The following is a 26,485-nucleotide window of genomic DNA, read 5'->3' as shown; positions in this document are numbered from 1 at the left end:
TGCTAGACAACAGGGAGATGACACGCTCTCTCACCGAATGGTAACTTTACTGGACAGCCTGTCAAAACGTTTTATCATTATACTTTAGGTTGGTGTACAGCTTTCATCACACGCACACAGACTATATGCAAACACAGACACACAGCCCCATTATATAAACAGACAAACACACACTTTCCCGAAACCCTCAACCCACAACAGCACACTTATGACTTGGGAGCTAATATATTTTTTACCAAGGAGAGGAGGGCAGTGTGGAGCAGAGGAGAGGAGGGGTAGAGGAGAGGAGGGGTAGAGGAGAAGAGAGGAAAGGAGGATAGGGTAGGGGAGAGGAGGGGTAGAGGAGAGGAGGGGTAGAGGAGAGGAAAGGAAAGGAGGATAGGGTAGAGGAGAGGAGGGGTAGAGGAGAGGAAAGGAGGATAGGGTAGAGGAGAGGAGAAGAGAGGAAAGGAGAATAGGGTAGGGGAGAGGCCAGAGAACACAGAAACGGAGGGGGAGCGGAGCTGGGAAGCTGAGGAGAGACTCATTAGCATCCCATACCACACCAAGCTGCTCTAATCCAATCAAAGCTGCAGTTTCAGTCAGGAGCGTAAAGTAGTAGGATCAGCAGGGTACGGGCAGAGTAATATCGGCCTTAGAATTACACACACACACACACAGACACACACACACACAGACATTGAGTGATTGTGTTAGAATGGAGCAAAATAGAGTCAATAATCGGTCTTGTGGGCAGACTCAAAGGCAATACTAATGTGTTTCTTCATACTCAGTACATACAGTACAGTAAAAACATATTTAGCTGCATGGAGGAGTTTAACATAACTTGAACTGTTCCAAGCACCCAAACTCTATAGGCTGACACAAAGAGACGAAACAAGTATGTATGTACTTAAATGGACTACCGTACTGTATGCCAGACCCACTAGCTTGCTTGTGCAAATGGAGAAGCATATGTAATACGTTCTTGGTCATTATCTGTGTTATCGGCCGTGGCCTGTTCCCTGAAGCTACGCTTCCTGATTAGATCTAAAACAAACTGCTGGACGGATCTGTCAAAGGCCCGTCCCATCACTGGGCCGCCCTGGCAATCGATAGCAACAACCCTTTATTAGCTACACATCAGTCAGACAGTGCTAGTGCTAGATAACTGATGAGGGGAGTTCGGCTAGCTAGATCCTATCTTGTACTGGAGCTCAGATGACCGGCTGCATGGCAATGCAGAGGCCTGTGTGGTGAGATCAAAGATGGTCTTGTATATCTGACGAGTAAGCTTGCCAATATTTAACCATAACTGAAAGTTTATTAACAAGCCAAACTAACAATAGCATACAACCTCTAAAAATACGGGGACTTAGCATGACGTTTCCACTGTGCCACTCCACGAAACGCCAGACCTCTGTTCCACATTGATGAACAACAATCATCGTCCCCTCTTCAGTCCTTTCGAGGGCTTTTCAGAAGCTAGCGTCTGCCGCGCGTGTGTTTTCATCACAACTGTACAGCTCCACAAGTAGGTAGACTTGAGGCCACAAAGAGCCCCACTCCATCCATCCCTCCATCCCTCCACACGCACACACACCCCAGTCCTCCAGCAGAACGAGCTTCACGCTGAGTTCCGGCACCCACACATATGCCCTCTTCTCTGTCTGTGGAGAGGAAGCCGACAGGAGGGCGGAGGAGGGAGAGAGAGGAAGGAGAAAGGAAGGATCGAGAGGGTGGAGAGAGGGAGAGAGGGAGCAGGGAGAGGGGGGTGAAGAATGGAGTGAGAGGAGGAAGGACGGGGTGGAGAGAGGGAGAGAGGGAGCAGGGAGAGGGGGGTGAAGAATGGAGTGAGAGGAGGAAGGACGGGGTGGAGAGAGAAGATTGGGAGGAGTAGAGAAAGGAGAGGGAAAGTGAGAGGGATATCAGATACCCATCTGGGAACCTAAGGATTGGCTAACTTTTGATAAACACGTTCACTACTGGGACTACGGCTACATTGACAGGGGCTAACTTAGTGACTAAAAACGCCAAATATTCCATTGCACACACCGTATATATATGAATATCTTCACCAGTGCTTGATCAAACTAAATGCTAGACGTAGAATAGCTTGTTTCTCTAGACATACATCAGGTTTGTAGGGGATCCCAGTCTTTGTTTATCTGACCTCATTCTGTAAACCAGCTTTGTCAATGACAGAAGCTTCCTCCTGATGCTGCTAAGGGCTCTCCATCTCCATGCTGCACAACTAGGCCATGCACACACACACACACACACATACACACACACACACACAACGGGTACTCATAAACCAGCACATGCGTGCACGTAGAAACACACACAGTATTATGTCCCAGTGCTTAAAGTAGCAGCTTCATCTGTCTCTGCTACCTGCTATTTCAGCACCTGCCTTGACCGTCCACCAGTCTTCCCTGACTGTGTGTGTGTGTGTATTTACCCAGCAGTATTCCTACAAGGCTAATAAATCCTGTCCTTCTTAAATTAATAAGACAGCTCTCACCTTTCTCTCTCTCTCTCTCTCTCTCTCTCTGCCCCTCCATCTCTTCCTCTTTTGCCCATCTCCCTCTCCCATCTCTCGCTCTCTCTGATGCACACGCCTTTCTGTTCTCTGAAGCACTGCAGTGAGGCACTGGGACTTGGGGATGCCTCCATCTCTCTCCACTATAGCCACAGTGGTTACACATGTTCTGAGATGCCCAAACAGCCTCCCCTCACACAGGCATTCACAAAGAAGTATGCTTGTACATATTATCCAACTAAACTACCACACCAGCCAAAAACAAACAATGCTTTGCCCCCAAAAGATTGGAACTTGGAAAATGTCAACACATATACGATTACCTTCTGTTGATCCTGAAGAGGTTCTACAGTACACCAGGGACTGAGTGAGGCCTGGTTAAAGACTATGAGGTCAGTTCCTCCTAGATACCGAGCTTGTACCGTTTCCTGGCTTACTTTCAGGTCCTTAGCGAGGTCCTCAGCTTCTCAGTGAGTCAGTGGAGACGAGGGACCTACCTGGAGCTTAGACAGAGGTGTTCAATAATGCAGCCGCACCTGCCCGCTCACGTCAATCCCACGTAACTCGAGCTAGCCCAATCTAGGACGACGACAAACAGACTTCTCGGTCCCAATTCTATATAGAACAAGGACGACTGCACAGTGAGTAGTTGCGTTTCAACACCATTCCATCCATGAACATGGTGATGACATTTCCTTTTCACAAGCTCTGATAAAACTGTGGTTTAGGTTGACGGGAATCAAGTCTGACACTGCGAGGAGCCGACAACAGACTGTAAAATGTAGTTTGGAGAAAAATATGCCTTCGAATGTGATTAAAAGACGACCTATGGTTTCTGTGTGAGAACATTCGTCACTTTAGTATTTTATAGCAGTATTGTTTTCTAGTAGTGTCACTGCATGTCCAATGAAAGGCAAGCATGTCATGCACATCAAAATGTATGGTGCTCTTTAGACCCCTTCAGAATACATACAAATCCAATAGACAAACCCTCTATAAAGTTGCTCAATGGAACCTTTCATTTTAGAAGGTGAAACTGATTGTATCTGGAACCTTATTTTTGTGTTTGGAGGCCTTTTTCAGGGGAACCTTCTAATTGAACAAATATTTATTTCTTGCTTTTTTATTTATTTAGAGTCGTTCGCCAGCTTTTTCTCTGACCATCTCCATCCAAGACCGTTTAGAAGCTAAGGCTATCAATTTCCCAGCCTTGGTGAATATTTTGAGAGCACTTTGCTGGCTGGGATACTGCGTGCTGTTCTGGCCTTAGGGAGGAGAACACCCTCCACAAGCAAATACTGCTAGCACCATCTGAATCTATAAAACCTAAAGGTTGTGAACAGGGCCGGATTAACCATTAGGGCAACTAGGCTCTTGCCCAGGGGCACATGACATCTAAGGGCCCCTGGACAATGTCAACTAAAATGACTTATGAACGCCACGTAATGGGCCTTGAGCCTAGTTCCCCAGGACACAGAAAATTGTTAATCCGGCCCTGGTTGTGAATCAGTCAGATAAAGGTATAAAGATGAATCCCTTCATCTATTCACTCGAGTACGTTTATTAAAGTTAAAAGAAAGTTCACGTCCCACTGGGAAGAGGCCCCGGGGAAGACCCAGGACACGCTGGAGGGACTATGTCTCTCGGCTGGCCTGGGAACGCCTCGGGGTCCCCCAGGAAGAGCTGGTGGAAGTGGCCGGGGGGAGGGAAGTCTGGGCCTCCCTGCTTAGGTCGCTGCCCCCGCGACCCGATCCCCGGACAAGTGGCAGATGACGGACGGAAGAAAGTTCAACTTTTTATACAACGCACAACATTTCTTTTCTTTTTATGATAGCCAACTTTTATGACTGGTTGGGCGTATAAGTGAGCAGGGAGGACTTGGATTACTTTTAAAGCCATAAACGTGTAATTACATTAACTACATTAATTATATGAAAGTCTTAATTCTAACATTGATGCTGATTACATAAATACAGATACAAGGTTCCACAGCGCCAACAGGCTACTGTAGATCACGTTTCCCTGGAGATTACCCCAGGAATGTACAGTTGTCGTACACAGTGGCGGGTACTGTAAGTTAACACCACCAGTACAGGAGTCCCTGTTGTTACGAAAGCTCTGGTGTACCAGACAATAGGTCATCCTCTCCAGAACAAAACAAGCCAATTATTCTTGTTTACTGACCTTAGGTGGATGGGAGAGTGGGAGAAACTAAAGAATATGGGGCAGAAGCAGAGGTGTGGACAGAACGCGAACAATGTGTTAGCCATGATGAACTGAGATAATTGCAATGCTGGCAGGAAGTCATGCTGTTGAACAGTGCCCCCTTGTGGGCAAACAAAGGACACACCACAGCTGCCAGAAAACATGGTGGTGTTAAACATCCGTCTGACATGTCTTTTAAAGCTCAGCTAATCAACAGTCCGCCACTGAGTGTGTGTGTGTGTGTTGCAACTTATCCTGCGGTTCACATGCTAACACGAATCTAGGTTTATCCACCAGCTAAGAGACAGTGAGGAGAATGTCACCATATTCAAGGACTAAGGATCATGGACTGCAGGGACTTCAGGGACCAGGTTGGTAGAAAGATTCTGTGTGGGGGTTGCAAACCTCTCTGTACTGCTCCAGTGTGGTTGGTTGTTTCCCTTTCCAGTTTGTAGTATTTGCTTGCCTACATGGTATATGTGGTCCCACATGTGCCCACACACACTTGCACGCACTCATACCTTACCTGGTAGTAAGAACCGTGGTCCAGCCTCAGACAGTCGGCGGGCAATACCGGTGGACTGGAGGATCCCTTCACAACCTCAGAGAGAGAGACCAAGAGAGAGAGACCAAGAGAGAGACCAAGAGAGAGAGAGAGAGACCAAGAGAGAGACCAAAAGAGAGAGAGACCAAGAGAGAGAGACCAAGAGAGACACCAAGAGAGAGAGACCAGGAGAGAGACCAAGAGAGAGAGACCAAGAGAGAGACCAGGAGAGAGAGAGAGACCAAGAGAGAGAGAGAGAGAGACCAAGAGAGAGAGACCATGAGAGAGAGAGAGACCAAGAAAGAGAGAGACCAAGAGATAGAGAGATAGAGAGAGAGCAATGTAGGGACAATTAGCGAAAGTGAGAGTGTTAGTGTGAATGTCTCCATTTTGTCCAGGTACAGTATCAAAGTACAGTATCAAATGAATGGCCGTGTCAATTTTTTCTGTATAAATCAGGGGTCTCCAACCTGTTCCTGGAGAGCTACCTAGGCTACCTGTTGATTTTGGCTCCAACCACACTTATTTAACCTCATTCAACACTAGTCACCTGATCAATCCGCTCATTATTAAAATCAGTTATGCTAGATTAGTGTTGGAGCGAAAACCTACTGGTAGATAACTCTCCCGGAACAGGGTTGGGTATGTAATAGTATGGAAACCCTAGTGTGCGTCTATGCCAAGACTGTGTAACAACCTGATCACATGTTTTATGCTTTTTGATTGGATGAAAACGGACTATTTGTTTCCGGAAGCACCATGTGACGACGAGTCGTATAAATTCGTGGGGATTTTCAACTTACATGATTCTTGTCAGTTCAATTGTTTGGCCTTCTTAACTGACATTACTGCCACTAAAATCTAACTAGATATTTTCGTATTTATATTATAAACTGATCGATCGTTGAACACAAAGCCATGTTGTATGGCTCTGGTTGAACTATTTGAAGTCCGACGCTTGTTGTATAAAATGGTGCTTCTCCACCTGGGTCTCACTGAAAATAGTTCCACGTAGGCTATGATCATAAAATCATTTGCGCTTCTGCTAGTGATTCATGGTATATTTCTTTTAATAAGGGCAATACATTTTATTTTATTCGTTGACCCACTTGACTGAAAAATTATTATTAAGTTGAAGAGATATTTTCCTTGTATGACTGTTACAGGGAGAAGATGTAGTTCCAGGACAGGCGCCTTGATACCCAACATAAAGTGGTATGTCCTAAACATTTTCGCATCCGCTAGCTGCTCTGACAGACTTTTGACCGCCGGCATTTTCTCTTGTTTTTCCAGTGCGCACTTCAATAGTTACTCTTTTTTTCATACGTATACATCGGCGCAATACGAGAACTACATATTCCATTATCGCACTCTCCATTTGAATACTTTCATATTCCTTTCTGCTATGCCTGGATTTTCTGACAGAGACCGTGGAAGTAGAGACAGAGGGTAAGTGCAATTGAAATTCAAGTGAAATTCTAGGTCGCTAGCCAGCTAGCTACGTAACTAGCATTCCATCTACGATCTGATAATGGAGGCTAGGGCTAGTTAGCTAACTACGGCTATTTACCCCAGCTGTCTAGCTAGCCAAATCCTGGCCTTGGTAAAGTTTACAACAAATGAAACGGCAAAGGTATTTTTATGGATTGGTAACTAGTAATATTGAGCTCGCCTTTAACAAACAAGAAAAATATTTAAATCCAAAATGCCGTCTAGTTGTCGTTTTATGTTGCCTTGCCGGTTGGAATTAAAATGGCAGCTCTGCATGTGTTAGGTAATTGCTACTATAGTAGAAACATGACGCAGAAAATGGATAGCATTTCGTGCTTATTGTCGTTTTAACAAGTTAATATTTTGCTTCGTTATCAGTTGATACGGTCATTACGTGGTCTTAATACTCTAGCCTAAATATGTGCTACAAAATCCGGTCAGTGTTGTTGTTGTTTTCAAGATAGATGACGCAATATTTCCGCTCTTACACGGTCTGGTTTATATACATTTTGCTATCCAGCTAATCTAGTCTTCTTTAAACTATTGAGCATTATTCCCAGAAACGTTTCGCAATTCTGACTTGATTTCCTCCCTTTCTATAGGTATGGTGGCGCACCTCGTTTTGGCGGTGGGGGTGGAGGAAATAGAGGCGGACCTTCACAAGGAAAGTTTGGTAACCCTGGTGAAAGGCTTCGCAAAAAACACTGGAACCTTGATGAACTTCCTAAATTCCAGAAGAACTTTTATCAGGAGCACCCAGAAGTCACCCGCAGACAGCCTGTAAGCTTCCTTCTGTGTAGTGGATGATTGGTTTTGCATGCGTACATGGTTCGCTGTAAATAACCTCATTACCTTCAATTGCAGCAAGAGGTGGAGCTATTCCGCAGAACCAAAGAAGTCACAGTGAAGGGCAGGGATTGCCCCAAACCCATTATAAAATTTAACGAGGCCCAGTTTCCAAGTGAGTGCAATCTTCTCTGTCATTTATAAACAATACTTGTGTGTGTGTGTGTGTACACATCTTTCTCAGAAATGAGACATTGACTCTACCTTGTCATTTTTCAGGTTATGTGATGGATGTGATCAATAAGTTAAACTGGTCTGAGCCAACCCCTATTCAGTCCCAGGGTTGGCCTCTGGCCCTGAGTGGCAAAGACATGGTTGGCATTGCTCAGACAGGGTCTGGCAAAACTCTTGCAGTAAGTGACCTCCAACTGGAACAACTGAAAGATGCAGGGTTCTGGCTATGCTGTTGTGCCATCAGTGAATGTGTGTTTCCTAAAGCCTTCCATTCTCTTTTTAGTACCTGCTGCCTGCAATCGTGCACATTCAACACCAGCCATTCCTGGAGCATGGGGATGGACCTATTGTAAGCACATTAGAGATGACAAAACAAACACATACACACCCTCTCTTTCGGTGTTCAAGGCTTTAACCCCCATCCTCCTGTGATGGACATCTCTCTCCTTCCAGTGCCTGGTTCTGGCTCCCACCCGTGAGTTGGCCCAGCAGGTGCAGCAGGTGGCTGCAGAGTACGGCAGGGCGTCTCGCCTCAAGACCACCTGCATCTACGGAGGAGCCCCCAAAGGCCCCCAGCTCAGAGACCTGGAGAGAGGTACGGGGGCGGCACTACACCTTGGCTTTCTTGACCTCTGCTTACGAGGACATTTCCTTTCGGTCCGCCGATTGACGCCTGAACGACAAACGTTTAAGACGTGACGGGCAAGAGCCTGGTTTGTTCTCGTCGCGTTTGCGTGTCGGTAAGCGTTCTTTTATGTGTCGTCGTCGTCGGGTGGGGTTTATCTGACGGTGTCTTCATGTGACGTTGGCGTTTGCAGGTGTGGAGATCTGCATCGCCACCCCCGGGCGTCTCATTGACTTCCTGGAAGCGGGGAAGACCAACCTGCGCCGCTGCACCTACCTGGTCCTGGACGAGGCTGACCGCATGCTGGACATGGGCTTCGAGCCCCAGATCCGCAAGATCGTGGACCAGATCAGGGTACGCGCCACGTCTTCCTTTCACAGCCAGAGAATGTGTGATGAGAGTGAAGGCTTTGTTTTCCTGCCTCTTGAGACTACGAGTCATGGCTTGAATCTGACGGGATGTTCAAACTGGCATGGCACCTGGCCCAAGTAACCTCTCGCTCTTTCGCTGTCTCTCTCTCTCTGTCTCTCTCTCTACCTCTCCTCTCTCTCGCTCTGCCTCTCCTCTCTCTGCCTCTCCTCTCTCTCTGCCTCCTCTCTCTCTGCCTCTCCTCTCCCAGCCCGACAGGCAGACCCTGATGTGGAGCGCCACCTGGCCCAAGGAGGTGCGCCAGCTGGCGGAGGACTTCCTGAAGGAGTACGTGCAGATCAACGTGGGCGCCCTGCAGCTGAGCGCCAACCACAACATCCTGCAGATCGTGGACGTGTGCAACGACATGGAGAAGGAGGACAAGTGAGTGGCCGACTCATCGCTGGTGGAACTCCTGTGTCTTTTCATCTGACCCAAGGAAAAAAAAGAAAAGTAAGCTAATGCTTCTGAAGTTGAGGTTTTGAACCGTCTCCTCTGCCCGGTATCCAGACTTCTCCGACTGCTGGAGGAGATCATGAGCGAGAAGGAGAACAAGACCATCATCTTTGTGGAGACCAAGAGGCGTTGCGACGAGATCACCCGAAGGATGAGACGAGACGGGTATGGACCTCCGCACCCAGGAATAACTTGCACGCGTTGCCGCCGACGTGAGAATCTTGACTAAACTCGCTTGTTGCGTGTGTTCCAGGTGGCCAGCCATGGGCATTCATGGAGACAAGAGCCAACAGGAGAGGGACTGGGTTCTCAATGGTATGAAACATGTGTCAAAAGTTATTCAATAACAAATCTCTTAACAAACGAAGAACGACGAACCTTCAAATCAATCTCCTCTCCTTTTCCCCTTGCAGAGTTCAAGTACGGCAAGGCACCCATCTTAATTGCAACAGACGTGGCCTCTCGCGGCCTAGGTCAGTATGGCTCGGGATTAGTCTGCACTGGTTGTTATTTACCTCAATGTTTCACTTATTTAAAGAAAGTGGTTTTGCTTTCTTTAACTTCTCTATGCATTTTCTGAGTTTTTCTCACCTAAAGGTGCAGTCTTTGTGGCAGGGCCTAGGCATGACACATCCAGGCCTCGAGAGGGAGAAGGAGGACATATTGGAAGTGCCCCACTGGCTTGCCACCCAGTGGGCCTAGAGAGGTGAAGGTTTCTTGTGTGCCAGTTATCTTCAAAAGGCGGTGTGGCTCAGCCTTTGTTTCTGATAGGTCGGTTTTTAATGATACACACCTGTTCTCTGTCCATGGATTTACCTGACAAATGCCATTCATCCAGCCAACGGCTTCCAACTCAAACGTAAAACAAACATAAAAATAAGACGGAAAAGCTTGGCGCTGTGACATTTGCCTTGCATGCTTGTTTTGTAGAGAGCACTGTATTGCAAGTCACTGGTTTGAGATTTGGAACCATTCTGCTACTTGCGGAGCTTCTACCCCAAAAGCATGGGTGTTCGCAGAGCTGTCAGAGCTATCTGTTGTTATTCTTTCCCCCCTCACTCAAAAGCGCTGGGTTTTCTTTTGGAAATGGAGAGAGCAGTTTTCAACGTATTTCCTTTTCTCTTTTTTTTTTTTTTGGTGGTGTTACTGAAATTGGTAAGAACTGGCACATGTGTTTTAAGGGGAAGGGGGGGCACAACTAGAGAAAGTGAATATAAGAGAGCTCAAAAAAAGTTCCTCCCTCGCCTGCTTTTTAAAGTCATGTCGAGACCTGCCAACGAGAGACATTTTCTCAAGTGAACACTGGCTTCTGGGGATATCTTGCCTAGACGAGACTGATGGGGGGGATGCTCTTTGAGGTGTCCCACAGGGGTCAATACTTGGGCCTTCTTTTTGCTTTTTTTGGGGGGGGGTCCCCCCTCAAATTAGTTCATGGTCTATTCGGTCTTGGCAAGACGTGCAGTGTGGCCTTTATAAGCAAGCTTCTTATGAGTGTGTACTGAAAAACAAACAAAAAGGACCTTCAGAAACCATACCCACTGAACGGTCGAATATTGGCACACGAGGAGGCTCCAGTGCACATAGCGGCCCTACTGCGTAGAAGCTCCTGGATGTCACTTGACAATTTGTGGGGGAGTTCGCTGCATTGGGAAAGGACTAGTGAATGCATACTCCTTAATGGTAAGACTTCAAATCCCAGTTCTCTCCTTCCCTGCTTAAAAAGGGGAGGGCGAAAGCCTTTTTTTTTCTATATATATATTTTTTTATAGGATTGTTTTGTTTTTGTTTTGATATGGTAAGCAAACGGAGTGTGCATCGTTGCTCTCTTCCCACAGTGGTATTCCCAAGGAGTAGCGCATATTCTCGGATGTGTTGTTGTAACACCTTGGTCTTTTTCGCAGCGCAGCTTTTACTATCCACTTCCTTCCCCCCCCCCCAGCTGTCGTCATTGCTAACTTCTCCCTTTGATTTGGCTGTTGTGGTGTGCAAAACCCCTGTGGCTTTCCCTTTTTGCCACACTGCAACACTTTACAGATGTGGAGGATGTGAAATTTGTCATCAATTATGACTACCCTAACTCCTCTGAGGACTATATCCACCGCATTGGACGCACGGCCCGCAGTCAAAAAACGGGCACGGCCTACACCTTCTTCACCCCCAACAACATGAAACAGGCCAGCGACCTGATCGCTGTGCTCCGCGAGGCCAACCAGGCCATCAACCCCAAGCTGCTCCAGATGGGGGACGGAGGTAAGAATCCCAGCGGTGAAACGCTGGTTCTCCCCACACATCCACACACGGTGGTTCGCGACCGCCTTGTTCTCGCACGCGTGATGTCGCGAGCGTCGGCCGAGTCATTGCTCCCAGATTTGTCATCGTGATACGAAGACCCCACTGTTGTTTATTCTCACTCGAAACCTGTTCCCATATTGTCCGATGTTGTCAACCTCGCTTGTCTTGTGTTTCTCTCCCAGGTCGTGGAGGACGGGGGGGAAGAGGTGGCTACAAGGATGACCGGCGGGATAGGTATTCCGGGGGAAGGAGGGATTTCGGTGGTGGTTACAGGGACAGCGATAGGGGGTTCTCTAGTGGACCAAAAAGTGCGTTCGGCACCAAAACCCAAAATGGCAGCGGCTACGGGGGTAACAGCAGTAGCTCTAACAGTAGCTACGGCAACAGCTACGGCGGCAACGGACAGGCAAGCTTTGGCGTTGCCAGTCAGGTGGGTGCTTTTGGTGGGCAGAGCTTCCAGGCTCCGCCCTTTGCTGGCGCTCAGGTGGCCTCCCAGAATGGAATGAGCCACGCTCAGTTCCCCTTCACAGCTCAGCCGCCGCAACAGACCCAACAACCACCACCCCCACCACCCATGGTACCTTACCCTATGCCACCCCCCTTTCCATTGTAGATAGTAACACACAATACACGAAAACCACCTTTTTTGTTTCTATTGTCCTTGATTCTTATATAATGATATGTTTATTGTTATTGTTATAATTATTGTTATTATCCTTTGTACTGTTTAACTTTTTTTGCTTACAGCAGGGTCGGAATTATTCAGTAACCCAAGCATTATAAACAAGGGGCCCTTGGTGGCTCTAAGTGCAATTGTGATTGTTGCACTGCTCTTTGACTGTTTATATTTGTCACATTCCTCAGTAATTTATTTTTACTAGGTAATGCACAGATTGAGTTTGGTATGTTTAACGTGATATGTTTATGAAGAGCCAACGTGAAAGACATGCATGGCCCTTCAAATAAAGTAAAAAAAAATAATAATAATTGTCTGTTTTTTGTGGGAAAGTTTTGGATAAACAAAATTAAGTTAAATAAAATCTCTAACTATAAGACCATTTATGGTGTTGTAAGGGTTGGCTAAAAAATATAGATATAACTAGATCAAAACAAACACTACAGAGTATAGAAGCACAGTCTATGTAAGTTATTTGCTGAAACGGGCCATAACCCGGATATTGTACTTTCATATCCGGGACTTGTCACACATGTTTGAAAATCTCCAGTTGAATGTTATGATGTTGCGAAAGTATTACTCTCAGAACTTGTACATACCAGGCAAATATATTAATTTCCTGTATTTTTTATCGCATCAAACGTGATGGAAGCTTCAGGAATACAATGCTGTCATGGCTGCACGTTAACTAGCTAGTAAGTAAGCGTAACCTAAACGTTTGTTCTGTCTGCCTGCGTGGTTGAATATAACTTTTCAAGGATTGTTGAAGGGCCATTAAGCATGTTCACTTACTGTGTAAGAAGACTTATCTTAAAAAATGAGAATATGCCTAAAACGTCACTGGACCGGATAGCCCTCGCTCTGCAGCGAGGCAGGGACCACAGTTCTGCAGCAGGGTCTCACGCTGAAGATTCAGACCGCATTGAAACATTGTTGAAACTATGTACGGCGAGGTTTTACATCGCGTCTGGTCAGGTTCAGAAAGATTCCTTTCAGCGTGGCGCAGCCTGCGTTTATGGACCTCTTGGAATGGAACTGAGGAAGAACATACTGGAGCAATGGTGGAACTCAGTGGTGAGTTCCAGGGCACAAGTGTTTGGCATAAGCACTCTACACACCAGCAGGGAAGGACCGTTTAAAGTCGTTGACAGTCAAGCCATACAAGAAGTGCTGAACCAGAGAGAACTGAGCAAGGACCAACTTGTTCAGCAGCTAAATATGCGATTTCAGAGCCATTACTCTGCCCGAACAAGTCTTCTCCAAGGTAACTAGGTGATAACATACAGTGCCTGGTCATGCCATAATGACAGATTTATGTATTTTCATGCCATGGTTAATATTCTGTGTTCAACAGGTGCATTGGAACAGTATGTGTCCTTATTGGAGCTGGTAAACAGAAGGCTTCCTTTTGGCCTAGCAGAGGCGGGACTGTGCCTGCAGCCCTCAGATGCACCTGGTTGGTGAGGCTTCATCCTCCTGCAGCTGATTGGCTGAGCTTGACGACTAATCAAATCCCCACCTCCTCTTACGCTGTTCACTGTCAGTACATCAGGTCGTTGCTTTAGCTGAACATGAGTACTTGGCGTCCATGTTTACCTGTATCTGTGCTCCGCTCTAGCCCAGCTGAGGTCACCCAGTCCTCGCTGGCTTGGTTCTGCAGTCCCCGCACCTCCTCCCAGTGGCTGGACTACTGGGCGCGCCAGAGACTGCAGTGGTGGAGGAAGGTGGGCCACTCTGGGGGGGGGTGTCATCCTAGCCTAGCTCTGCGTATCAGTGGTTAGAGAACTTGACTGCAGATCAAGAGGTCGCGGGTTCAAATCCGCAGTCGCAGGTTGAAAAATTTGCTTTGGGTAAAAGGAGACATAAATTGTTATGACAAACCCACCAGTCTGACAGTTCTCTCGACGTTTAATGCGGCGTCCAGTACTGCACTGCAGTCAAAACTGGACATATCCCAATGAAACAGTCGTATGAAATCTCATCCTCCACCCATCCCCTCACTCCGTCCCACCACTCAGTTTGCCCTCGGCCCGTCAGACTTCAGCAGCGGCGACGTAACCGAGGAAGAGCTGGGCGGTGGGGCGTCTCGTGGCGTCAAGATCGTCTACGGTTTTCCATGGGGCCCTCAGCCCCTGGAGACGCTGCTGAGCCTGGGAGACACGCAGCTGCTGCAGACACACGGCGGCTCTCGCACTAAACTCCACGTGAGTTCCAGGCCTCGTGGGACCAGTTCATTGGGTTGCCTACCAATGCCCCTATTGGTATAGCGAAACACTTATTTCTCTGTCTCTGACACACACAGTGTCGTGATGGAAGGAAGTCCGTGGTGCCTCATGTCCTCTCAGTGACAGGCAACATGGACCGGGGACTGCTGGCGTACATGTACAACTCACTACAGCAGGTTGATAAAGTTGACAGCAAGCAGAAACTACTGCAGAGAAAGGTGAGCGTGTCTCTTTAAATCATCGTTCATCATTTATTTATTTATGTCCCCAAAAGGCAACTGGTTCTGCAGCTAGATAATCATACAGACTAAACGGTTCACGCCATACATTAAACACACAATGCAAAATGCTAAACAACACAGCCAAACAACATACCCATGACCTACTGCCCTTGTTGCACCCCATACCCAGATTCAACAGAAAAATGTCAGTAGGAATTAATTCATTCAAATGTGTTCATTCAGTGTCTTCATTGGAACCGAGGGTATTAATACAGTATGTTCCTGCTCCTACTGTTATCCTTTAAAGGTTTTGAAGCTGCATCCGGTGTTGGCTCCAGTAAAAGTGGCTTTAGACATGGGAAGGGGAGCCACAGTGGAACGAAGACAGGTGAGAAGCTGCTGAGGTGTTAAGAAGCTTAGGACGTTGGGTCGAATTGATCTGAGGTAAACTCTGTTTACACCCACCGCCATATCACTTTCTTGCAGGTGTGTGAAGGCTTGCTACAAGAGTTTCTGGAAGATGGAATCTCAGCATGGCCTGGATACCTGGAAGCTATGCCAAGCTCCTTGGAGCAGCTGAACACCAAGTAAAACGCAATGTTGTTTATTCAGGATTCGGCATTTCAGTAAATACAGTTTGAATCCATTTCTGTACCCTCGTCATGGAAATGAAAAAGGGAACTAGTGTGGTTTATGACCCATTGTGAGTATGTGATATGTCTGCCTGTCCAGGTACGATGAGATGGGGGTGCTCTTCAGCGTGGTGATCGGTGAGAACACTCTGGAGAGCGGCCTTGTGCAGGTACGCAGCCGGGACACCACCGTCAAGGAGACCATGCACATCTCGGAGGTCAAGGACTTTGTGTCTAGATACATATCTGCAGCGGATAACATCTGAAGAAGACCCAAAACTGGAGGTCCAGGAGAAGTGGGCGCAGTGGAAAAGATTGTCGGTGCTTTGTAGACATACCTCAAACTATTTTGTGCATTTTAATAAATTGGAAGTTGTTTCTAATTTTTCACCCAGTATTTGTGGTTATTATCAAACAAAAATAATATATGTAATGATTTTTAATCAAACAAAAGTGTCAACGTTGCAATTAAAAACACATCACAGGACACATCACATTGCAGGGATAAACTCCTCCCTCGGCTTCTCAAAGTATTTCCGGAGCACTCAGTCCAGTAGTGTGCCGTTAGCAGGAAAATGTCATCAGACAAGCATAACGAATCTAAAATATCAACCATGGAAGACAATAAAGAAAATTCACCGGACGGACTTGGACTGGAAAGTATCCTTTCACAAAAAATATGTATATGTGGTCAAGAAATATATATTTGAGCGAAAGCTTGACTCATGGCAGAGAGACCTGCTAAGCTAGGCTAGCTAGCGCGGAAGGCTAGTTGTGTTCATGCCGGACGGCTAGTGGGCTGCATAGGGTTACGTGTCATTTGCTGTCATGAAAAGAGGATTATAGAGAATGCCTAACAAATAATTGTCAGCGATTAAATGGTAAAATATTGCTTATAGACGGTATACACCGCCATTCATTGATTTCAACTCTAAGTAATAGCATACTAGTTTTGTAGGTTGTACTGTAAATTATTGAGCCTCAAATTTATATTCTGCCAACGTCCCATGTGTGTCGTTTCCTGCTCCTTAACCACGGCTTGCAGTTCTGCAGGTCATCAAGGAATCCCAGCAGCAGCACGGCCTGAGACATGGAGATTACCAGAGATACAGGTGATGGATGGGACACCATTGACCCATCTGATATTGACACATCACTTATGCTAATTAACTAGCCACATGGTTTAACATAGAATACTATTCTGTCCTATAATCGTCATCATCCATATGTTCGCTGTTCACAGGGGTTACTGCTCTCGCCGCATGCGTCGTCTGCGTAAGACGCTGGGCTTCAAGTTGGGCAACAGACACAAGTTCACTGGGAAGAAAATTACTCAGGAGATGATCTCTGACAACAGGTAACCTTGCCCCCTTCCACCAAGGAACGACAAGTTTAGCGAACGAGTGTCTAAAATATGGAGTTAGATTAGTTTCATAATTCAAACAAACAAACGCAACACGATTCAAACAAACGTAACACGATTCATACAAACATAACACGATTCAAACAAACAAACGTAACACGATTCACAAATGTATTTCGTGATTCACAAATGTAACGCGATTCACAAATAAATGACCCTATTACATTCGTTTGCAACCTGACAAACACAAGTTACAAATCCCTGCATTCGTTGGTGTGAATCCTTGCATTCGTTCGTGTGGATTTTTGGAACTTTCCTGACGCGCTTTGATCCACAAATGCATTTTTTCTAAAAGATATCCTCAGCAGCCTATCAGGTCGTCTCTTCCAATTTTAGCCAATCACCGGAGAATGTCTAATATGGGTAGACGGGCTCTGCGTTAGCCTAGGAAACACGGAAAATGACTAAACATGAATCCTGCCATTCTCAACAATATTTAATCAGGTATGATCATCGGTTTAATAAGATTAACAAGCAATATTTCACCTACATGCAACCAGACGACATTGCTCATGATCTGAAGGAGACGATGTCCGTCATTATGGCAGGTTGTTGAAGTCCACATAGACACGTTAATGTGATTGGCTAAAATTGGAAGAGACGACCTGATAGGCTGCTGAGGATATCTTTTAGAAAAAATGCATTTGTGGATCAAAGCGCGTCAGGAAAGTTCCAAAAATCCACACGAACGAATGCAAGGATTCACACCAACGAATGCAGGGATTTGTAACTTGTGTTTGTCAGGTTGCAAACGAATGTAATAGGGTCATTTATTTGTGAATCGCGTTACAATTGTGAATCACGAAATACATTTGTGAATCGTGTTACGTTTGTTTGAATCGTGTTACGTTTGTTTGTTTGAATCGTGTTATGTTTGTATGAATCGTGTTACGTTTGTTTGGATCGTGTTAAATTTGTTTGAATCGTGTTGCGTTTGTTTGTTTGAATTATGAAACTAATCTAACTCCATACTAAAATGTCCAAAAGTCTGGATGGTACCAGGCTACTCTTCTCTCACAGGAAACACTGGGGTTGCATTCTGAAAGTCCAGGTCAACCAATCCAATCATGTTAGGTTAACTGGGTTAGGAAAGGAAATTCCATTGTAATTCAACTTAACTGTATTATTCCCTTCATCAAGATGCCTACTCTTACCCACCAATTGCTTGGGGAGTAAGGAAGATGGAAGCTAAATGTCTATGTAAATGGAATAATGCCATCCCCCTTTAGTGCTGAAGTGCAGTGGCTAGGCATAGAAACGGGATGCTAGCCGGAATGGAGAGCACGGTTGTCATCGGCTTCAATGGAACACTCTGATTCCCACTCTGACACACTCTCCCCCCCCCCCCCCCCCCCCCCCCCCCCCCCAGATACCTCCTCCTGGTCCTGATGGAGGCGGAGCGGGCGTGGAGCTACGCCATGCAGCTGAAGCAGGAGGCCAACACGGAGCCGCGCAAACGCTTCCACCTGCTGTCGCGGCTGCGCAAGGCGGCCAAGCACGGCGAGAGGCTGGAGAAGCTGTGCGACAGCCCCCGCGTGGACGCCAAGACCAAGCTGGAGGCTCAGGTACGGAGCCCACACCTCGGAGGGGAATGCTCTATAGGAGAATGTGGATAGTTTAAGTTCACTTGACTGTTATCGGGGACAAATAGATGCCAAGTGTTTTGTGTAACCTTTTAATGAGCAATTGAAGAAAGATTTTGTTTGACATATATATATATATATATATATATATACATTTTTTTATGTTGACCAAAAAAAAACATTGACTGAAAGTGGGTTATCCGTTGTGTTGTTTGCAGGCCTACACCTCCTACCTGACAGGCATGGTCCAGTTCGAGATGCAGGAATGGAAGGCTGCCATGGAAGCCTTCAACAAGTGCAAGTGAGTCACCGGAACCTTCTCGAGTTCGCCCCTCCCTTAGTGCCTGTTGTTTTCCCATGGACGTTGAGCGAAGCTCCGTGTTGCCCTTAATGTCCAACGCCGTGTGTGACAGGACCATCTATGAGAAACTGGCCAGTGCCTTCACCGAGGAGCTGGCCGTGCTGTATCACCAGCGCGTGGAGGAGATCTCCCCCAACATCCGCTACTGCGCTTACAACATCGGTGAGTGCACACCAACACACACACAAATACACACCCTCCCCTGTGCCTCCCCTCATTTCCAACCCCTTCCCTCTCCATCTCCAGGCGACCAGAATGCCATCAACGACCTGATGCAGATGCGTCTGGCTGCGGGAGGAGGCGGAGGCATGATGGCTGAGAAGCTGGAGGTCTGCAAACATGGCTGCCGGTCTACGTTGTCACCCGCCGTTCGTTTCCCTGTGCGTCCCATGTTGAGTGTCTTTTGTGTCCCTCCAGGCCCTCATCACTCAGACGAGAGCCAAGCAGGCCGCCTCCATGAGCGAGGTGGAGTGGCGAGGACGCTCGGTGCCCGTCAAGATCGACAAGGCCCGCATCTTCCTCCTCGGCTTGGCGGACAACGAGGCGGCCATTGCCCAGGTGGGTGACCCGAAACAGGCACACACACACACATACATACACACAGAGGCACACACACAGAGATGAGCAACTAATTATGTTGTACTGTATTTGAACTAATCCAATCCCAGACACCGACACGTATGCACACAAGATGACACAGAGGACCCTTAAAATGCAGTAAAACAGATACCTCGGTGGAAAATTCTTTTTTTAAATAATTGTACTGCAAAAGCAACGCATAGGCTTAGTGTGGTCTTGACACCATTCAACTTGCACAACTGTGTCTGATGTTATGAAAGCAGATGTAGATTCTGTCGCCTGACTTCCAGCAGGTGGCCCCCTCTGTCACCACTCAAAACCTCAACCATGGCTCTCTGGCAGTTCTGCCTCGTTATGTCCTGGTGCTCCGCCCCTTAGGCTAGGTAGCCGAGCCCAGAGAGACACACCCAGCCGGTCCACCTACTGCCACTCACGGCTCTGGAATGCAGCACAAATGCTTTCTAGATATTTCACCTCACACAGGCTACACCCAGCCGCGTCTGTGGAGCAATTAGCATCGCCGCTAGCCATGGTATCAGTTTTTTTAAGGACAGGTTCTTTGTATCGTCTTGCTACCTGGTAACAGTTGGTGTTACCAGGTTGCAATGAAGCTAATCTCTCACCCCCCCCCCCCACCCACACACACACCCCTCTCTGGGTCTCTCTCTCTCGGCCCCCTCCCTTGCAACAGAAAGGACCTAACAGGTTCCACCAGTCTCTCTAGGCGTTACTAGGGTGTTGGCGCACGATCGTCTGCCACCCTCTGACATCGCCCCGCTGGGGGGGGGGGGGGGGGAGATTAGCTTCATAGCCCGTCCATTAATAACTAGCCCTGCCCGGAATGTTCCTGGAGTTTTTGTCATTTTGTTTTCACAACACATAATTGGTTCACTGTTTCTTTTACTACTCTGGAAGGTGCATGACAAGTAGTCATGATGCATCTTTTGAAGTATGTAAGGAATCAATATTAGTAAGTAGTAACTTCAGTCATAACGTAAGTCGGTAACAGTTTTTTTGTGTGACTGATGCCTTCCTGAAAGATGGAATGCATGAAAGACTCATTACTCCAACTCCCATATCCCAGGTTATCACATTTTATTTGTGAACATAGTGTCCATGGGACTGGTTATTAACAGTGCTAAGATCATAGGATAACCTCCATACCTACCTGTGTGTGTGTGGGACAGAACAGGAGGTCTGTTCATGGTCTCTTAAGCACAGTATCACTAGAGGCCTTCATTACTATACTGTAGGAATGAGTTTCGCCAACCTGTCTGACTGCATCGTTCCGCCTCCCCGGCACCATCACATTCCTAAGCTGCATGTACCCCTTAGTCGAGCCGTCTAAAGCACGAGTTATATTGTCAAATGTTATTTAATGATAACGTTTGTAGAATTTGTCAAATGATTTGTGAACACATTCTTTGCTTGAGTTGTGTGGACATTGTCAGCTTGTTGACCTGAATTTGTTTGCGTCGTAATATTTGTACTGCTTAATGTGTCAGCAGTGTATTGGAAAGCCCATTCATGTGTATATCGTCAGTTCAGCATCCTAGCGGGCTAACATAATAACTTAATTGGCGGTTGCCGAGCAGAAATGTCTCTGGTCGACGATCACAAAGAACCACAAGGCTTTCCCTCCCAAGAATTCTTCTGTGTCGTCTTTCTGTGGCATTCCTGGGCCTGTCCCGACTAAACGACATTACTTGTTTCCTTACAGAACATGCTAAAGCGCAACGTCATTGTTTCGACACCAGAGTAGGTTGAGTTAGTAACTTGTATTTTCATCACAATAGATGTTTAATACCCAATCACACCTACTATAGATAAATGTACTTGTGAGTCAGAGCAAGCATGGTAGGCGTGCCCCCCCTTTCTCTTAGGCACAATACAAAGTACACTACCTGCCAATACATTGTACAAGGATCCTTTTCCGCATCTTTGTGCACAGATTAGCAATGCGTCATGTTGTATTCTTCCTGTGCGGCTATGTCCAGGCGGCCAATGAGGAGACCAAGGAGAGCCTGTACGAGACCCTGCTGGCCGAGTGCAGAGAGACCATCCAGGCCGTGAGGGAGGAGCTGAAGGCTGAGGCGGTGAGGGGGTGAAACGCCGGCGTCGTCATGGTTACAGACGACCATCGTTTTAGTTTTCGAATTTTAGAAGCGTTTTAGAAATGTTTTTTTTGTTTGTCCAGTCTTAATCAGGCTGACCGGTGTTGTTTGTTTCCGCCCTGCAGAAGCAGAGAGAGAGAGGCCCTGATGCTGACGGTGGGAAGGTGTCCAACCTGCAGTTCCTGCATAGGTAGGCGGACTGTGTGTGTGTGTTGTTCGTTGGTTGGTTGGTGGAGGCGGAATCCATGAGTCCACATGTCGTTGCGACACAATCTGTACCTCGCGCATTTTCCGTCCATCGTGAAATGTGTGTGTTTTGCGTGCAGCTACCTGACCTACATCAAGCTGTGGACGGTGGTGAAGAGGAACGAGAGCATGGCCCACGTGCTGCAGGCCCAGCTCAAGGAGACCCAGACGGACGAGAACAAGAGGGGGCCGCGGCCCCAAGACCTCATCCGCCTTTACGACATCATCCTGCAGGTACTCACACACACACAGCTCGCGTACCCCACCAAACACACCTAGTCACCGCTGTGTGTTTGGTTCGGTAAAACCCATCTGGTTCACCTGCAGGGAGCCTGTTTTAATGGAGGATGCTGCTTTAGGACTTCAGTGTATTATCAGAGGTCATATACTGTGGAGAGTCCTCGGGAATCATAGTCTCACTCGTGTCTGTGTGTGTGTGGTCTCATAAGTAGTGTATATTCCCGTCTGTGTCGTCCTGTCTTGTCCAGAGTCTGGCCGAGCTGGCCGCCCTGCAGGGCCTGGAGGAGGATCACACCTTCCAGAAGGAGGTGGCCCTCAAGATGCTCGTCTACAAGGCCTACAGGTCAGAGTTCTCACACACACACACACGGTGACATCCTGCAGCCCCTTCGTCAGATGTCCCACCGTGTACGCGGCGTCAGTGCGTCCCCATGTCCCTTTAACCCCTGGTCCTCCCTCAGGTGTTTCTACATAGCCCAGTCCCTTTAACCCCTGGTCCTCCCCTCAGGTGTTTCTACATAGCCCAGTCCCTTTAACCCCTGGTCCTCCCTCAGGTGTTTCTACATAGCCCAGTCCCTTTAACCCCTGGTCCTCCTTCAGGTGTTTCTACACAGCCCAGTCCCTTTAACCCCTGGTCCTCCTTCAGGTGTTTCTACATAGCCCAGTCCCTTTAACCCCTGGTCCTCCCTCAGGTGTTTCTACATAGCCCAGTCCCTTTAACCCCTGGTCCTCCCTCAGGTGTTTCTACATAGCCCAGTCCCTTTAACCCCTGGTCCTCCCTCAGGTGTTTCTACACAGCCCAGTCCCTTTAACCCCTGGTCCTCCTTCAGGTGTTTCTACACAGCCCAGTCCCTTTAACCCCTGGTCCTCCTTCAGGTGTTTCTACATAGCCCAGTCCCTTTAACCCCTGGTCCTCCCTCAGGTGTTTCTACATAGCCCAGTCCCTTTAACCCCTGGTCCTCCCTCAGGTGTTTCTACATAGCCCAGTCCCTTTAACCCCTGGTCCTCCCTCAGGTGTTTCTACATAGCCCAGTCCCTTTAACCCCTGGTCCTCCCTCAGGTGTTTCTACACAGCCCAGTCCCTTTAACCCCTGGTCCTCCTTCAGGTGTTTCTACACAGCCCAGTCCCTTTAACCCCTGGTCCTCCCTCAGGTGTTTCTACATAGCCCAGTCCCTTTAACCCCTGGTCCTCCCTCAGGTGTTTCTACATAGCCCAGTCACCTTTAACCCCTGGTCCTCCCTCAGGTGTTTCTACATAGCCCAGTCCTACGTGCTGGTGAAGAAGTGGAGCGAGGCGCTGGTCCTGTACGAGAGGGTACTGAAGTACGCCCATGAGGTCCAGTCCAAGGCCAAGAGCCTCAACAACAGCCTCAAGGTACCAGAGGCCCGTTCCCTTCCGACCTTTCACCCCCCCAGCCCCTGTTTGCGAGGGCCCATCTTGAAACGCGCTCGTAGCTCCACGCAAGTGGGAACTGCAAAATACAGTGGGAATCGCTTTTGGGTCCACTGGAGGCCGACATTTGGACCAGGCATGCAGACCAACAGGCTGACGTTAGGAGGGGACGAACGGTGGATTGCCCCACAGAATGTACAAGCAGAAACTCTTGGACCTATTCCGCAAATAACGCTTTCCTTTCAAAAATGGTTCCCTTTTTTTTATCCTCCAGGATCTCCCAGATGTGCAGGAGCTGATTGCCGAGGTCAACGCTGAGAAATACTCCCTCCAGGCGGCGGCCATCTTAGGTGGGTGAAGCCAAAACATCCGACATCTTACTGAGCCGTGAAATGTTTACCGTGGGTCCGTTTACTGTCGCCTGTGTGACTGCTCTGCGTTGCCGATCACACAAAACCATGGGTCTGTGTACACAGTAGCTGTCTGTGGTATGATCATAGGTGTGTGTGTGTGTGTGTGTGTGTGTGTGTGTGTGTGTGTGTGTGTGTGTGTGTGCCGCTGACGGTGTGTGTTTGTGTTGTAGACACGGGCGATGCACCGGAGGTCCCCCCCCAGCAGCAGATCAAAGACAACACGGTAGGAGAAGAGCTTCACCACAGGAAGTCGTTCTTCACCACAGGAAGTCGTTAAACCACGATTCCAGAAACGCACACTCTTTAAGTTACCATTCAATGAACTTCCCCAGAAACACACCATTCAATCAACGTCCCAGAACCACCCTATCTTGAAAAGTCACTGTTCCAGAACTTCGACAGCGACTGTGTTTATTAAGTGTACATATAAACAATCCGTACTCTGCATATATACTTTATTTCTAGTCATTTTCATTTCTCCATTCTCATCTTCCCATGATGGCGACACCATAAAACACAGTCAGGGGTTATGGGGGTTGTAATTGGAAATGGGCCCTGGTTCAGTACCATACCAGGAGACTGGAATGACTGAAAGGTACCGGTACTACTGCCATTTGTACTGTAGACAGCAGGTGACTGAAAGGGGAATGCTGCCTAGCAGACTGACTGATGTGAGGTAGATGCATGCACAAACTACACATGGGATTCCTTGCATTTCTATGTCATGCTAATCTAAGGAATATTTGCCTGACTGTGTCTGTGGTACCTAGAGTGTATGTTGTACATGAGCTAACTGGAATCCATTCAGGACATGTGTATGAATGTAACTTGTTTAAACCTACTGAATATTGACAACAAATATTGAACGGCAAACTTCCAAAGTATGTACTTGTGTCAGGCCCTGTTTTGGTCTTTATTTCCTTCTCTCTCTCTCTCTCTTCCATTCAGCCCCTGTCTGAGCGCCTGGAGACCTTCCGCCTGGACCCCGCCCTCGTCGGAAAGCAGCCCAATCTGGTCGAGTTCCCACCTGACTTCCAGCCAATCCCCTGTAAGCCCCTCTTCTTCGACCTGGCGCTGAACCACGTGGCCTTCCCGCCCCTCGACGACAAGGTGGAGCAGAAGGGCAAGGGCGGCCTGACCGGCTACATCAAGGGCATCTTTGGGTTCGGAAGCTAAATCGGTCTCCAGGCTTCCATAGGGCCCCCATTGATTTGTAATCAGGCTGCATGGGTTACTAGGATAGGGGCTCCCTCTCCATCTGAGCTGTGGAAACACCACTGAAACCCCAGGTTCTAGACATTTCCGTGTCTGGAAACTCATACAGCCTACAGACACACAAACAAGCATATATACGCACACACACACACAAAACACACCCTAGCCTCCTTTACAGAGGGGGAATAAAAGGATAATATAGTGGCCCTGGAATATTTTTTAGTTTTTTATTACCTTAACTCTAAAAGCGCCTAATCTGGATGCGAGTATGGATGAGGGAGGGAGGGAGCAAGCGTTTCCTGGAATGCCACCTGAACACAGTGTGAACGGTGTCTGCAGGTTTTTAGGGATCGTCCTACCATCACAGGGGACAGTAGACAACACCACTACCAAGCCAGGTTTTTTCATCACAGAGCACAGAATCACAGTGGGACAAACAATATCAAGTGTCCTGAACTGCCTGAATGTTTGCTCCTTTCTTTTGGTTTGAGTTTTACTCCGGCCTAAAGCTCGAATCTAGCCCGTTTGTCTTGTTATCCAGCATGCCAGTGAAAGCACCAGACCTATGTACTGATTGTAATGTTAATTACATTATTACATATTAGGTTAGATGGTAGTTCATTTGACTACACTTGTTTTTTTTTTGTTTTTTTACAACTTACACTTCAATATACATTTAGGGGCCAATTAAGTCAGGCCATTTTATGCCAATGAAAATGACCGTAATGGGGACAGCAGTTAAAAGTCTTTCGTTGACCAATTGTTTTTATTTCCCCCCCCCACCAACCCTTCGATGATACACAGCGTTAATCCAGCATACGAAAATCTGCTTACATCAAACTGATTTTTAGGTGGAGCCAAAGGCAGCCTACGTGCACTGTCACCGAGCGGCCTGTTCTGTACCGAAGCCAGTTAGTTTCATCTCACATCTGAATCTGCCATCTGACTCAAGATGTACAGGTTTACATCTGTTCAGCCTCTTGTCCTGTCTCTAGAAACCAACGTTTTTAAGTTGTTGTTTTTGTTTGTTTTTCATGTGACTAATTCTTGTCCTTAATAGTCCTTTTTAGTCTTATTAATTAATTTGTTAATTATTTTTTCCTTCACATTGGGATATATTAAACAGGGTTTGGGTTCAGATGTGTGTTAGTTCCACACATTAAAAACCCGAAGAAGCCCAAGAGAATGATTTCTGTAAACGTGAGAAACAATGAAATATATATATACCGAAAGAATGAAAAAGGATTAAAAATGACGAGATGATTTGGTTTCCAGGCTTCTAATTAAACGAGACACATTTGCGCCAAACATGACTGTTGTCCTTTTATTCCGCTATCACAATCTGTTTTCGTTTTCCTGTTGAGAGAGAAATTGTGCAGCCTTACGTGTGATGTGAATATGAATGGCATTGTTGTGGCCTCGTGAACTCCTGTGATGTCATGAAATCCTGAAAGGCATCTTCTAATCAGATACTGTACTTCTGAAGCCAGCCCCGTCTCAGCCCATGACCACAGACGCAAAGGTGTGTGATCTCTGGGTGCTGTCTTTCTCGAGTGTGTGGGTGTGTGAGAAGTGTATGGGATACCTGTGTTGGGCGTG

General features: G+C 47.2%; 3 protein-coding genes across 3 annotated transcripts; all 3 read left to right on the top strand.

Moving 5' to 3' along the window:
- The first annotated feature begins 6,478 nt into the window (after positions 1–6,478).
- LOC124483483 (probable ATP-dependent RNA helicase DDX5) lies at positions 6,479–12,539 on the top strand. The gene is made up of 13 exons (XM_047043958.1): positions 6,479–6,722; positions 7,367–7,544; positions 7,629–7,725; positions 7,830–7,963; positions 8,068–8,133; positions 8,238–8,379; positions 8,603–8,763; positions 9,029–9,201; positions 9,328–9,438; positions 9,527–9,588; positions 9,687–9,746; positions 11,308–11,523; positions 11,748–12,539. The coding sequence occupies exons 1-13, from the start codon at positions 6,679–6,681 to the stop codon at positions 12,176–12,178; spliced, it is 1,875 nt and encodes a 624-aa protein (XP_046899914.1). The 5' UTR covers positions 6,479–6,678; the 3' UTR covers positions 12,179–12,539.
- Positions 12,540–12,763: 224 nt separating this feature from the next.
- Positions 12,764–15,702, top strand: polg2 (polymerase (DNA directed), gamma 2, accessory subunit). Its single transcript, XM_047043981.1, has 8 exons — positions 12,764–13,505; positions 13,596–13,701; positions 13,860–13,965; positions 14,260–14,445; positions 14,544–14,684; positions 14,995–15,075; positions 15,174–15,274; positions 15,420–15,702. Exons 1-8 carry the CDS (start codon positions 13,022–13,024, stop codon positions 15,583–15,585), a joined length of 1,371 nt encoding a protein of 456 aa, XP_046899937.1. The 5' UTR covers positions 12,764–13,021; the 3' UTR covers positions 15,586–15,702.
- A 156-nt stretch (positions 15,703–15,858) lies between these two features.
- srp68 (signal recognition particle 68) lies at positions 15,859–26,194 on the top strand. Its single transcript, XM_047044123.1, has 16 exons — positions 15,859–15,979; positions 16,365–16,431; positions 16,563–16,676; positions 18,112–18,307; positions 18,544–18,626; positions 18,739–18,848; positions 18,933–19,015; positions 19,104–19,244; positions 21,263–21,361; positions 21,505–21,569; positions 21,706–21,859; positions 22,114–22,208; positions 23,111–23,240; positions 23,533–23,608; positions 23,842–23,894; positions 24,620–26,194. The coding sequence occupies exons 1-16, from the start codon at positions 15,895–15,897 to the stop codon at positions 24,845–24,847; spliced, it is 1,779 nt and encodes a 592-aa protein (XP_046900079.1). The 5' UTR covers positions 15,859–15,894; the 3' UTR covers positions 24,848–26,194.
- The last annotated feature ends 291 nt before the right edge of the window (positions 26,195–26,485 follow it).

The sequence above is a fragment of the Hypomesus transpacificus genome, chromosome 21 (assembly GCF_021917145.1).
Source record: "Hypomesus transpacificus isolate Combined female chromosome 21, fHypTra1, whole genome shotgun sequence".
NCBI lineage: Eukaryota > Metazoa > Chordata > Actinopteri > Osmeriformes > Osmeridae > Hypomesus > Hypomesus transpacificus.
This window is presented reverse-complemented; position numbering and strand designations above follow the sequence as displayed.